Source organism: Penicillium samsonianum (assembly GCF_028829775.1).
Source record: "Penicillium samsonianum strain IBT 33392 chromosome Unknown utg000003l_segment0_segment0, whole genome shotgun sequence".
NCBI lineage: Eukaryota > Fungi > Ascomycota > Eurotiomycetes > Eurotiales > Aspergillaceae > Penicillium > Penicillium samsonianum.
This window is the reverse complement of record NW_026643261.1, coordinates 2,400,931-2,415,098: the sequence shown is the minus strand read 5'-3', so window position 1 is coordinate 2,415,098 and position 14,168 is coordinate 2,400,931. Positions and strand designations below refer to the sequence as shown.

General features: G+C 48.6%; 3 protein-coding genes across 3 annotated transcripts; 1 reads left to right on the top strand and 2 right to left on the bottom strand.

Annotated features, from left to right (window-relative positions):
• Positions 1 to 7,320: 7,320 nt before the first annotated feature.
• N7471_004507 (glutathione S-transferase family protein) lies at positions 7,321 to 8,757 on the top strand (the record flags this gene model as incomplete). The annotated part of the gene is made up of 3 exons (XM_057277226.1): positions 7,321 to 7,471; positions 7,546 to 7,684; positions 7,752 to 8,757. The coding sequence occupies 3 exons, from the start codon at positions 7,321 to 7,323 to the stop codon at positions 8,755 to 8,757; spliced, it is 1,296 nt and encodes a 431-aa protein (XP_057136836.1).
• Positions 8,758 to 9,937: 1,180 nt separating this feature from the next.
• On the bottom strand, positions 9,938 to 11,008 carry aspf4 (allergen Asp F4; the record flags this gene model as incomplete). The annotated part of the gene is made up of 1 exon (XM_057277225.1): positions 9,938 to 11,008. One exon carries the CDS (start codon positions 11,006 to 11,008, stop codon positions 9,938 to 9,940), a length of 1,071 nt encoding a protein of 356 aa, XP_057136835.1.
• Positions 11,009 to 12,887: 1,879 nt separating this feature from the next.
• On the bottom strand, positions 12,888 to 13,867 carry N7471_004505 (isocitrate lyase/PEP mutase family protein; the record flags this gene model as incomplete). Its single annotated transcript, XM_057277224.1, has 2 exons — positions 12,888 to 13,709; positions 13,733 to 13,867. 2 exons carry the CDS (start codon positions 13,865 to 13,867, stop codon positions 12,888 to 12,890), a joined length of 957 nt encoding a protein of 318 aa, XP_057136834.1.
• Positions 13,868 to 14,168: the final 301 nt, after the last annotated feature.

Here is a 14,168-nt window from a genome sequence, read left to right as displayed (position 1 = left end):
TCCAAGCTAGGTCGCCAGCTGAGTGTGGACCTGGCAATGCTCAATGTGGCTGACAGGGATGCTGCTTACGTTTAAGCTTTGTCAACCCCGTACTGTGAGCAGCCGTGGTGGGATGATTAGTCGCAAAGGGCCCTGTGACACTGGCAGCACTGCCAAGTACGGAATACTGCCAGAGTTATTAGTGATCTATTTTGTGCCAACCCCCTGTAAACGCTACAAGGTTGTGCTTCAATTTGTCTGTGTCGCAAACACCGTGTGAGAGACCTTGTCTCATCTTGTCAATCATGGGTTCGGGGACTCATGTTGCGCGATACGTCGACTCCATGACTACGATGCTAGGTGTCACTTATGAGAGAGCACAACGCCTTCCCAATTCCGGGCCGCGACAGGACTTGCACTGTGTAATGATGTGATCGGCAGGTGGTGTCACCTAAGATCAGGCAGGTTACGCAAGTGGCGGGCTGTCATACTCCCCAGATGACTTCTTCAGGCACGGTGCCAGGTAGACAGCCGCTGAGACGAAAATGTCAGCCACGGGACCCTGGGCGCATGCAACCAGTGACATCTCGATGATCTACGAGCCATAAGACATAGTGTGATATTGACTTTTCTACTCTGTACATGACTCTGTTTACATGTCTCGGTCGTATTCACGACACTCTACGAGAACACGGACAAGGGCATGAAACTAGTCTCTCTCACACATTCCAATTTCCTCGGAGACATTCCGATTCCACCCAATCTGAAAACCCACATGTGGTATGGGCTCTCGCAACCTCGGGCCGCAACTTCCAGAAGGCAAGCTAGAAGATTTTGAAGTGGAGCTCGACTTGAAACAGCCCGTCTCCATCTCGTCTCGTGACCCCAACCAACACCTTCTCAATGGAGAAGGATTTTAGTCCCCATGTGCTGGGTTCGGGAGCATGAGCATCCATTTTTTGATTGACTGTACTGTGTAGCATATCGTGTGTACTCAAGCATCAAAACTATTCTTTAGAATACCTTAGCCTTTAAATCAACAACCAATAAACAGGCTATGTGAGATATCTCAAACCGATCGTGCTACGATCAGGGGGAAACCCGATCTGTTTAGCAAGCCGAACTCAGGTCATAAATCTCCGACTCCTAAATCACAACTCCACGGCTTTTATTTCCAACGGTGCGGAAGTATGGAATTCAAGTGGAGCAGACTTTGCCTAATTGGGATCATTTATTGAAGTTTGGAAGTTTGCGGTCCGCTAGTTCATAAGTAGAGTTTTCCTTCCATGTGTTCTTTTCCCTCTTACTTTTTTTTTTGCCACTTTTCCCACTTTTTATTTTCCCCTTTTTTGGTTCCCCGGGCCTTAGCTCAGGTACACCCGTGTGGTCGTATACATTCCAAGGTTCCATGTTTGCCACTTGACACCCCACTTTGTACTATACCTTACTTTTTCATCGTAAGCTGGGTAGTCAAATTATGCTGTTTTTAATATACGGAATACTCCCGAGGTCCGTATAGACTTCCAATGATTACATATGTACCATAGCATTTGTAATTCCTTTTACCTGCCCTTTTGAACATATACGGGGTCTGATTTGCAAATCCCGAGTGATACCGTTGTATGTTATATAGGGTATAACCGCACTTAGGGCATATGAGAATTAACACTGTTTTACTACATAGGGCAGAGTGCATTTGGGTGTATTTCCTACAGAAGTACAATAATCTCTCTGCCTGGATTTACCAAATGCTGTGATTGAAAGAGAAAAGGCCAAAAACAAGGAACATGGCGGATGTAACGGGAAAAATCATTGCATTATTTAGGGCCCCAGATAATTTCCGGGGAAGACTGTAGACATCCCCGAAGCTGGGGGATTTCCTCAGGTACGTAGTACATAGTAGTAGTCTGTACATTAAATACATTTACACATCCAGTTCACACAAGATGCTCACACCACACATCCAACAGAAGTAAGTAACCGTTACCCATAGGGATCACGCCATGAACGCCACACCAGGGGTGAAGTAGATCTCCCACCGTGAAACTTAAGGCCCAATGATGTGCACAATGCAACCACTAAGGGGATTGGGGGGGGGGGGGGGGGGGGGGAAGTTGGACAAACCCCTCTCGATACAATCTTCACTAATAGCCAATAATCATGAGGACTGGGGTCATATATTGCATACGGGGATCCATTTTTCTCCAGATGTGCTACGACGCTGTCCTGCATGCTTTCAAAATGATGATGTGCAATGCACAGTCCTCTGCAGCAAGACGATCCTACCCAGGGACCTTCAGCCACACTTACTACTGGCGGAGGTTAATCCGCTCTGTACTCCGTCGGGGATGGTGGTATACGCCAAAACAACTCAAAAATCGGCTTTCATTTGTATTACATGTTGTTATTAGAGTCCCGGCGGGCCTAAGCGGGAGTAGCAAACGATAATAGAAAGATAAGGGAAATGGGATTATATACGGAGTACGGAGGACGGAGCGCAATATAATAATATGGAATAATAGCCGAAGTGCATACGGAGAACTAAAAGCGAAACCCGTTAGAGGTTAAGGAACTCCAGGGCTGATATGTATTACCCCAAAGGGTTCTATTCTTGCATGTCTCAACCACGGCTTTATTTGGTTTGGTAGCACGGGTAAAAACCACGGTTGAGGATGGGTCCTCGATTCAGTTTTTTTAACCCTGCCTATTTTTATTATTATTTATTTTCATCTTTTCTTTTTAGCCCCTGAGACCATACCGCCCTGCTCGTTGTTATTCGAATGGCGTATATGTGCATATGTACTGGGCTACGTTGGCATAAATATGTAGATATATGATATGTCATATCAGTTTGTTTAAGAGAGGTCGGGGAACGAATCTGTGGGATGAACAGGCTTATCCTTATTTTGTAATCCCAGCATCCTGGGAACTCGGCTGTCACGCCCGTTTAGTGTGTAATCAATACGAATCGGCCATCCCGTTTGACACTAAATCAACGGAAGCAAAAAGGAATGGGAAAATCTCCCAAAGTTATTTTTCTTTTTCATTTCCTTTTTGGTTTTCTTTTCTTTTTCTTTTCTTTGCTTTTTTATCCCGCTAACGCCGTTCTCGGGATCTGCAAACATGCACGTGTTGTGACCTGACATCTTGTTGTTTTCTCCTATTGAGTCATACGGGATTAATGGGCTTGGACCTATGTGGTTTATCATATTCCAATTACGGAGTATAGGTTGTACAACTAATAAAAAGAAATATCAAAAGAAAAGAAAATAGAAAAAAAGTCGTTCTCACCGCATCAAGGAACCGTCCCTATGGAGCCTTGGTGGGCCCACGGGAGATTGCCCTTTACCAGTTGTCATCTCGCGTGGTTTCATGATTTACTATACATACAGAGGGGGTTGTGAGACCTGAGCAGAAATTTGAGAGCTGCATTAGTTAGGCCATGTACCCTGGACTTCATATTGTACTATGTATATAGTGAGGTAGCACGGCATATATGTTTGATTACTATGTCTCATTTTCCTCCACTCTCTTCCTCCACTAGTGGTTCAAAGAAAAAAACAAGGCGCCACATCAGAAGTAGTGGAGAGCTTCTAGAAAAAAATGGGAAATTTCCATTGGATTTCCACTTGGGGTTGCATTATTCATCCGTTACCCGGGCTAATTCGAGCAAGTAAATCGCAATTAATTCCCTACGTCAGATCAGGTGGATACTCAGCCTCCTGTTCATGGCAGGGATGTCCGATGGGGATTTTAGGGACTAATTTAGTCTGTAATTAGTGACGGTTGAACGGAAAGGTTGGGAGGACTTTCGTTTCTATAAGAATCCGGCTCCGGTAACCTTTTTTCTTCCCCTTCTTCTCTCCATCCAAACTACTCTACTCTACACCTTATTCTACTACACCTTACTAGCTCCTTGGTCAATTCCAGTCTGTTATCAACCCGAAGAACTACTATTCAACTCTCAACCTTCAGACCTTTCACACAATCCACAATGCCTTCCGTCGGATCTTCTCAGTTCCCTCCATGCCCTGGTCCTCCTCCTAAGGGCCCTCTGCCTCCGCTGCCGAAATAAACAGTCCACGGTCCCCTCTTCTCAACGAACATGATGACTCTGGCGCATTCTGGTCCACCAGATACGCCCACGACCTGGACCCTCAGAATGGATATCACGACTTCGACTTCGACCTAGTTTCGGCTCTTACCTGCGATCCTTTGTTTTCGATTCGGACCTTCAACACCTAATTTCCACCATGTCCCGCCCAAACAAAAGATGCCCTTAAAGTTGGGTCATGAGACGGACAACACAAAGAGCGCTCACTCTTCCACCGTCCATTCACGTCTCTTGGCGTCCCAATTCAACGATGCGTCGCTATAGCCACGGCTCAATGCGCGCGGTGAAAAACTTGTTTCGAATGGGCCTCGGACAATTTTTTTTTAATTTTGTTCCATTTACCTTTTTTTGTTCTCTCGCTCTTCAGCAACCCTACTCGTTCGCTATGGGACCCAGCGCCGGCGCTACCATCCCCTTGACGTGCATTAATAGCCTTTCTATTTCTTGCTCTTTGTCTCACTTCAACTCTCGGCACATTGATCACGCCCCGGTCTTCTGCGGGGGTTTCGTTTCACCTGTTCGATCTTGACCCATCTGTGACGCGCAGATGCGGAGAAAGGTGCAGCTCCTCAGCCGCTGCACATTAATTGGACAACCCGACTTCTTCTACGACACCCCCTGTCTTGGTACCTCGGATCAACTGTGTTGCTTACTGGTCTTTGATCGGGTGCACAGTGTCTTTTTTTTTTTTCTTTTTCCTTGTCTGCCGTTGTGACCTGTCATCCTGACTGTCTGGATGTCTTTTTAATTCTCTTTTTCGTTCCTTTTTCTCCTTTTCTTTCTGGTTTTTCTTATTTTCTCTCCTGCATCTGGCCGAATCTGAATCGACATGTACCATAGACTTAGTATACCCAACAGAGCAATTTGTTTTTTTTTATCTAAAACGTTTCATTTGATTAATTGCTTACGGTCCACACGGATGTCGTGCATAAACAAGACTGGGGACTGCGGGTGACACCCACCTGACCGCCCGTTTCACTAACCAGCCAGCATCCCGCATAAATCACTAGCAATGAAGCTAGCAGGGATGTCACCAAAGCGGGTGTCGCGGTAGTCGAATTGACGCATATTTCACCTACAAACCAATACTTCAGATACGAGCGAGTTAGAATATACACGTCAGTATGACTCATTTCGGTAGACAAATATTGGAATTTATTAAACCTGCATAGCCTACATGGACTTCTTCCACCATAAGCTCCGAAGTAGCACCGATCTGACGCGATCCTTATCGAGCCTCCCATTATGATTTACAACGCATTTGCCGGATCCAGTACGATGCATGGCCGCATGGCCGGTATGTATATTGTACATCCCATATGTCGCCGCACGGCTTGGATTGATTGGGTATTCCTGTGCCATATTGTACCCGACTCAAACCTAGCGTCAAATCACACCATACTATTTAACACCATTACATCAAACACTTAACACGGGAATTCAATATTCGCCAGACTAGGACATACATATCGGCAACTTCCGTAGCGTGTATATATTTAGCTCGTAATATCAACGGTTAAACGCTAAACGGATGAGCGGAGAAGAAGGGAAGATACGAGTTTGGGCCCGTCCGAGCGCTTCGGGTTTTGCTAGCCATATTGGTACGCGCCCTACCCCGTACACCTCAGTGCTGTTACGACTACAGCAAAGGTGGAGGTTAGCCCATTGTTAATGTTTCTAGTACAGTAGTAGCTGAGCCAACAAATGCCCCATGCTCAGATTGTTTCTTCCAGCCAATTATTGATAGTACAGCTGAGCGGTGATTTCAAGAATTGCTCTCGATGTTAATTATGTTCCATTAGCTTATGATTACTATAGCCTAGAAATGCATCCGGGCGTGCTGGGATCCTCGTTAGCCGTTGGCCCATCACTTGACCGATACAGTTGCATGTTGTCGTCATTGAAGAAATCCCGACAATCTGTGTCCAATGGATCTCGCAGATAGTGTTCCAAGGTTTCTCCCCCCCCGCTTCTGGCCCCTCAGCCCGATACACTTTGTCCGCAGTTATCCATGACTCTTCCATGGATTGTATCAAATTGAGTTTCTTTATTTATATTTGTTTCAGCTCAATTGTTCCAACTTTGGAAGTAAGCTAGACCATCCTGGTGAGGTCAAGTGACCAAGGTAAGCTTCCGGCCGTAAGGCTCTCGGATCTTGCCCTGACAATCTCCATATTTGATCAAATCAATGAATTACGGAGTTTTGACCTCAACGTGTCTCAGGCACTAGGGGATGGATGTCCCGTCTGTACTTCTGAAAATAACCTTCGAACCTTCCAAGGCACCGGTTGACAACTTTGTGGCTGTCAGCCTTGGCTAGTAGTATAGCCACGTGCGTCAAATGAGGTCATTCCCTGTGTATATCACTATAACCGGATAGTCGGATAATCGGACCTCGGGAGACATGGAGTAATTGTAACCTCGTGATGTGTAGGGCCAAGGATCATGTCTTGGGCACAGAACCTTGCGAGAAATAGCGGTATACAACAGATGTGTTGGGCGCTCTTGCTGGTTCTCAGCTCTCTGGGCTGTGCTATGAGGGGCGGTGAATATGAATATTGAGGCTCTTAATGTTCTAGATGCGCTGCATCGTATGACTGAGCCCTGTTGAGCTTTGATGTCGATACTTTTTGCCCGGGCTGAGTGAGATTGATGCCCGGACCTCGGGAGTACCAGGTCGAGTATACTTTGGGGCCAAAGTGGAAGATATATCCGATTCGCTCCCACGAGCAATCCTTATACCCAAGGGATTGGCAATCTATCCAGAACGAGATACCGTGAGCTAATTATTGAAGATTTTGGCGGAATGAAATGGCGCTGCCTAGCTCGTAATTCAAGCCACATCTTGGTTTTTTTTCGCTGACTTCCATGAGGCTTGGGGTTTAGCGCGGCACTTTGTTGTATTTCTATTTATTTCTATTTTGACTTTGGGGGAAGTTGAAGATGGGCATTTGGCTGTAGAAGGTACATACAGCTATACATCGTAGTATAGCTAAACGAGAACGAACCATTTAGAAAAGATGAAGGAATTTTTATTTTATTTTACAAGAAACCTATCATCTATAGACCATCTACAACTCGATTGATATGAATAAACACATTGTATTTTGTAGTCAGTAGAAGCCAAATATCTTACTTTGTATATCAAGAAACCGAGGATAAACACACGTGATTCACCCGCCCAAATCAATCACAGCCGTTCCTTCTCCTCCAAGCGCAAAGCCACCATGGTACTACAACTACATGTATGGGGCCCGGCCTTTTCCCTGCCCTCAATTGACGCACAATGCCTTGCTGCAATTGCATACTGTTCCGAGGTCCTCCCTAAAGATTCGTGGGAGCTGGTCGCGAGCAGCGATCCCTCCGTGTCCCCAACAGGTCAGTGACGTGACCAGAACAGAAAAAAAAAAGCATCACCAGTATCAGACAGCTAACAAGTCATTTACGAATAGGTGAGCTCCCCGCTATCCAGAATGGCTCTGTCTGGGTGAGCCGGTTCCGCAATATCGTCGACTACCTCCGCCAATACTCGGAGGGAGCATGGAACTTGGATCAAAACCTAGACGACGTGCAAAAAGCCGATAGCGTTGCGTACGCGCTCCCTACCCCTGCAATGGTGTGAGAAACACAAAATACTAATAATCAACTCTCCCCCCAGCTTCTCCTCCTTTATCGAATCCCGCGGCCAATCCCTCCTCGACCTCTCCCTCTACGTAACCAGCCAGAACTACTACGCCAACACATCACCAGCCTACGGCTCTCTCCTCCAATGGCCAAACCAATGGATCCTCCCACCCAAGCTCCACGGCGCCGCCAAAACCCGCACTGAACACCTCGGCCTATCCTCGCTAGACCTGCAAGCAATGGAAGACCAGCGCAAACGCGAGCACTCCGCCGCCGTAGCATCCGGCCAGATCCCTAGCAACCTGATCCAGCAGCCCCGCGATACAGTCAGCAAACTCCTCGGCCGCACAGCGCAAACCAACCAGTTCCGCCTGGAAGCCCTAACAGCCGACTTCTTCGAGCCGCTCGAAGCTATGCTCGCCCGCAGCAAGACCTGTTTGCTCCCCGCCGACGACGACAACAACCCATCCTCGCTGGACTGCGTCGCACTGGGCTACCTGTCTCTGGCGCTTGTACCGGAGCTAGCCTTCCCCTGGCTGCGCGACGCGATGCGCGCCAAGGCCCCGCTGCTGGCGGCGTACACGGAGCGCATGCGCAGCCGCTGTTTCGGCGACGCGCCCGTCGAGACTAAGCATGCTTTCCAGCCCACGGTGCCAGGTGCCCTGCCGTGGCGCGCACCGGAGCGCATCTCCGTTGCGGCTGTCGGGACTACACTCCTCGGCACGTTGGCGGATAACACGCCGTTCTTGCGCGAGGTGCGCCAGAATAGGCGGTTGAAGCAGGCCGTCGAGGCTGATTCGGCCTTTAGCTCGGTGGAGAAACAGGTACTGTCTTCGTATGCGGATTCTAGTAACAAGGATATGTTGTTATCTATTGCGACTGCGGTGGCGGGGACGGCTGCTCTCGTTGGGTATATGGTGCATGTGGGCTTGCTTTCTTTTTCGACTGGGGGTGTCGAGGAGGAGGAGGATTTTGAGCAAGATGCAGATGCGGCGCAGCCTGATCCTGGGTCTGCTGCTGACTTCCTCGGCGCGTTCTAAGTGTTGAAAGAGGTCGTTGCTCTGGTTCCGTGGATCTTACGGAACCAGTGTTTTGTTTTACTATTTTGGGTGAAAGCGAAGACTGTACGATAGCATTGCGTTCTGTTCTTTGTACTTGTGTGTTGACCTTCCTACGGTTCCTCGCCACATCAAAATTGCAGGTCTTTGATCTGGTCCTCTACTTGAAACATCTCCTTTGTTCCTAGCTTTATAATTGAACCCAAAAGAGCCTAATATTCCTTTGCAGACGAGATAGTAAATGATCGAGGCCACAAAGAAAACCCTGGAAACATCCATGATGGCTTCGGTAGATATCACTGCATGTATCCTGGCATTCCTCCGCAACCCTAACTCTACTTCACATCTCATATTCAACCACGGAAACAGTTAGATTTCACCCCGTGGCGAAAACATACAACAGTTTATGCTTTTTACCGCATTCGTATACACCTAGGAAGACATCACAAAGACATCAGAGGGTGCTTACATATACTATCCCTAATATCTAGGTACCATCTTGGTCCAAATAGATCAGATTATTAGTCTTACGTCGCCAAGGACAGAGGTCGCATAAGCGGCCCACTATTCTTGTTTGACTTCATGCAAGACACACAATATAGTGCCGAGGATCATATGCATCTCGGCTTTGGGGTAGGTGAGACTTGGAAATAGATAAGGTTCGTTTCAGGTTTATGACTGACGAACAGGCGTTGGCACTAATGATCCTGTGAGATGAAACAGACAGGGAATAGTGATGGATGGTATATTTAGGTGTCCATCGGTATATATGCTTAATGACAATTATAGATGATAAAGTATACATAGTAACTAGTTCTAGATGAAAGGAAAAAGGAAATGATATCAACTCTCAAATCAGATGGTTCAGATGGTATATGTACAGAGAAAAAGACAAAAGGAGGCGAATCATAATCACAAAGATATGTATGAACTCCTCAACAGCAAAAAAAGGTAGCCGTCAAAGAGTCGCGCGAAGATGGAAGGATATGTGGCCAGGATGGTTGCTGGGGCAAGCGACCTGCGCACGCACACATCAAATCAGGGGAAAGATACAAAGACATCTTCGGCGTTGAACCATTTGCGCAAGAAAGACAAAATCTCAGTAGATAAGAGAATATTGCTAGAAATGGGAAGAGCTCAAAAAAAAAGATGGCGTGGCCATTTAAGAGGACCAGCCCAAGTTGACAACAAGACGGACGGGACCAGCGGACTGGGCAATGGCCTTGTCGGGCTTGCCCTGGTCGGCGGAGGTGTAGGCGCTGACAACGCTGGAAGCACCCTTGGAGATGGAGGAGCACTTCTCACCCTCGTGGTTGCAGATCTGCATACCGGCAATCTCCATATCGGCGAGCTGAGCAATGATGCAGGAGACATCCCAGCCGGAGAAGCCGTCGTTCTGGGAGTTGCTCATGTCGAACTCACCCCAGGTGGAGGCGTACTCGCCGACGAAGTTGGTAGGGAGACCTTCACCCTCGGAGGCACCCCAACCACCCTGGGAGTCGTCATCGATGGCGACGAAGGTGCTGTGGCCGGGCTCGACGGTGAAGCTCAGAGCCTGGTTGGGGCTCCAGAAACCGTTCAGACCGCCGCTGGGGCCGTACGAGTTCCACATGACGACGGTCCAGGCCTTGGAGTTGTCGTTCTCGAAGCGGATAACGTGCTTGTACTCGCTGGCAGCGGCCTCTTCGACACGGATGATGTTGCTACCCCAGGGGCTGCCGACGTTGCCGATGTAGTCCCAGTCGAGGGAGCCAACGCGCTTGCTGGCAGTGGAGGAACCGAATCCGGTGGTGGAGTACTTGCCGTTGGAGGGGTAGCTGGCCCAGTTGCTGGAACCAGAAGAGCTGGAGCTGGAGGAGCTGGAGGCAACAGGGGTGGGGCTGACGGTCGAGATGGCCTCAGCCTCGGAGGTGGCGGCGGCGGTGGGAGTGGCAATGGAAGTAGGAGCAACGGTAGGCTCGGCGGCCTTAGCGACCTCGGAGGAAGAATCAGAGGTCTGCTCACCGAACCAGTTGTTGATCCAGGAGACAAGCTTGCCGTCGATGGTAGCGAAAACCTCTTCACCACGCTTCTCAACATCGGCAACATTGGGGGCAGGAGTAACAACAGCGGGCTCGGCTTCGACGTTGACGTCTCTGGGGTGGGCGTGACGGCGGTCGTGGCCGTGAACACGAGCGACAGCTGACCCAGCGGTCAGCGCCGTCATCAACAGCATGGAGTTGGAGAAACGCATTTTGGAGAATTGAATAACTTGAAAAAAGAGTGACTTGAGCGAAATGACGCTCTAGGAGAAGATAATTCAATTCAAATGAATGTGTGTGTGAGAGTGAGGAAGAGAAGAAGAGGAAGAAAGTGGACTAAGGGGACTATTAGTACAATACCAAGTTACACACCAACGGGTCAGGCTGGGCCTGAACCCAAAAACTAAAAAGGCCCCAAAATATCAGGGGCACTCGATTGATGATTGGCTGGTTCCTGGCGGTTCCTGGCCGTGCGCCATTTTGGGTTGTTTGATTGGCTGGCTGTCATGGGCCCAGACTTTATTCTCTTGGTATTGTGTACTTGGCTATACTATGCCTCTCATCGCGGCTGTGCAAGTACTCGTTACTTGGGATAAGGGGTTATCTCTCCTATTTAGTATTGTTATTCTTACGGAATACACCATTCTCTATTATACCATGTTCTATTATTATGTTTCCTATTATTGGGATTCATATTGTTCTATAGTTGCCTAATGTCAAACACGTGTACGATCGGAATGCTGGATACCTAGAATATGTGGATGAGATGACTCAATCCATCACTTCATCAGAGCCCAACATCGATACTACCACTTATGAGCGTTAATAGGACCAAGGGTTCTGTATAATATACGTACTTTCAAACTTACACATGTACTTTAAGACAATTCCATATCCCCGTCATCCGGAATTCCCCACATAAACCAATCGGAGAAGTGCACAGCAAGGATCTAAACCGTCTTACGAATCCCAAGGCAATCTCAAATGGGGACAACTCATCACCGCATCGTATACAACTACGTGGACAATGGTCGACTAACACCTTATAACCATGTCCCTACCCAACTCATTCTGACAGGCTACATTACACTCCTTGTTACGATTAATAAGGATTGTCCTCGTCCTGTCAGTCGTATCCACGGATGTGCGCATAAAAAGGCGAATCTCTGCCGTTGATCTGCGGCCAGACCCCCTACGCGGCCGATGGATCCTCGATATTTTTCTGTAAGGCACACCCATGTCGTGTATTCACTGGTAGCATATAAGCCATTCCCCACCCACATGACGAGTCTCGCTCCTGGTTGTCTCCATAATGGCATCCCGAAACTCGCCCCTCGGGAATCCAGGCCTTCCAACTCGGCAAACTGGGGGTGAACGCTCGTGAGTCGGTTTCATGTGTTAAGTCTCATTGAAATTTTAAGCGCGCTTGGCTTTTCAAAGACTCAAAGACTCCATATGTTCTACGGAGTACTCCGTATGTTATTATTGTATCCTCGGTATGAACGGTATACGGAGTACCTTTTGTTGCCACAGGCGTTTCCTGAAACATTAGGGCTATTCGTGCAGGAACCCGCCCCTGGCAGACTCCTCACTCGATGCAGGTACCCACGACCCTTGAATACAACCGTGGACACTTTACTCACTTTAAATATTTCAAACACCTTTAAAATCCATGGTGTAGAAAAATTGTAGCTAATGAGATTGTAAATAAACACAACCAAGGTCGACACGGGAGGATCCTCGGTTCGGTCGATCTGCAATTTGTCTTATTGGCTGTGGGAAATTAAATCGGACTGTCAATTACCGTAACCAAGGAAAACCACATGGCTCTACGGAGTATATATTTTGGTAAATCTAATTAGAAATTTAAGAAATTCTTCAAAGAATCAACTACTTCCTAATGAATGTGGCTGGATGAGAAAATACAATCATACGACTGGTGGAGATGCTGCTATGTATTTGTATTTACAGACCGATATTCTAAAGGGGAAGTTGCCAGTGCCCCCTTCACAAAAAATCGACCTTGACAAATATACACCGTAAAGGCACTCATTGTGCCCGTACCGGGTATAGCAGGTGGCGGTATTCCGTTCATTTATCTCCCAAGTCCACGCCACCCTCAAACGCCACACCACCAGCGGCCGCATCCAACTTGAGGCTATCATCCAGGCCGCATACCCTGAACAACATCTGAGGCGTTACCTCCTTATCAAGACCAGGCAAGCCATCACGCTTCAATTTCTCCAGTCCTTCCCGCATAGCCAGGAGAGCCGGACCCAAAGTCGCAAATGGGAAGATGATAACACGGAACCCGATTTCCTTCGCCTCCTTCGCAGAAATCGAAGGCGTGGACCCATGCTCCACCATATTCAACAGCAAAGGCCATGGCGCAAGGTCAGCCACAACCTGGCGAGCCATTTCCCGGGATGATATACCCTCCAGGAACCCGACGTCCGCGCCCGCATCCCTCGCCGCCCGTAGCCGCGCCAAGCTCTCTTCATAGCCATGCTGCTGCAGCGAGTCCGTCCGTGCAATGATCACGATATCACTGCCGATGCGTTCGCGCGCTTGGACAGCCGCCCGGATCCGGCTGGTGTAGGCTGCCGTGTCGACGAGCTGCTTGCCGAAGAGGTGCCCGCACCGCTTGGTCTGTATCTGGTCCTCGATGTGGAAGGCCGCCACGCCGGACCGCGCGTATTGTTCTGTTGTGCGGGCTACCATGATCGGCCCGCCGTAGCCGGTGTCGGCGTCGGCGATCAGCGGTGTGTGCGGTGAGAGGTTTGCTAGCATCTCGGCGTTCGCTCGCATATCGTTCAGCGTGCAAATCCCGAGGTCCGCTTGGCCATGCACTGAGGCGGATGTTCCGGCACCTGTCTGGTTGGTGATGTCAGCTCGGGGCTTTTGAGGGGACGTCTAAATCATTTTGCATTGCGTACCATGTATAGTGCGTCGAAGCCTGCTGCCAGTGCTAGTCGCGCTGACATTCCGTCATAGACTCCTGGGGCTGTGATGAATACCTGGGGATCTTGCAGGGATCGCCGCAGGCTAGTTGCTGCCGATGGAAGCACCATGATTGCTGTCTTATGCTAACAGAAATAACAGTGGCTTGCCGGGGCTAATCTGATATACGTATAGCTATTGTCTAAGTGAAGACTTGGGGGGTTGATATATGTTCACCTCAGAAAATGAGCCGCTCGAATAGCTTTCTCCCCGGAGGTAGGACCTCATTTAAGGCATTGTCACGCACCGCACGTGTGCGACAAGCTTTTGGCCATTACTTCCCCACCTGTGAGCTCTTTCAGGGAATTAAAAGCCGTCGATGATGCGCACTCTCCACTTGTCCAGAGCCACGGGGCCGATATCGCCCCCTTT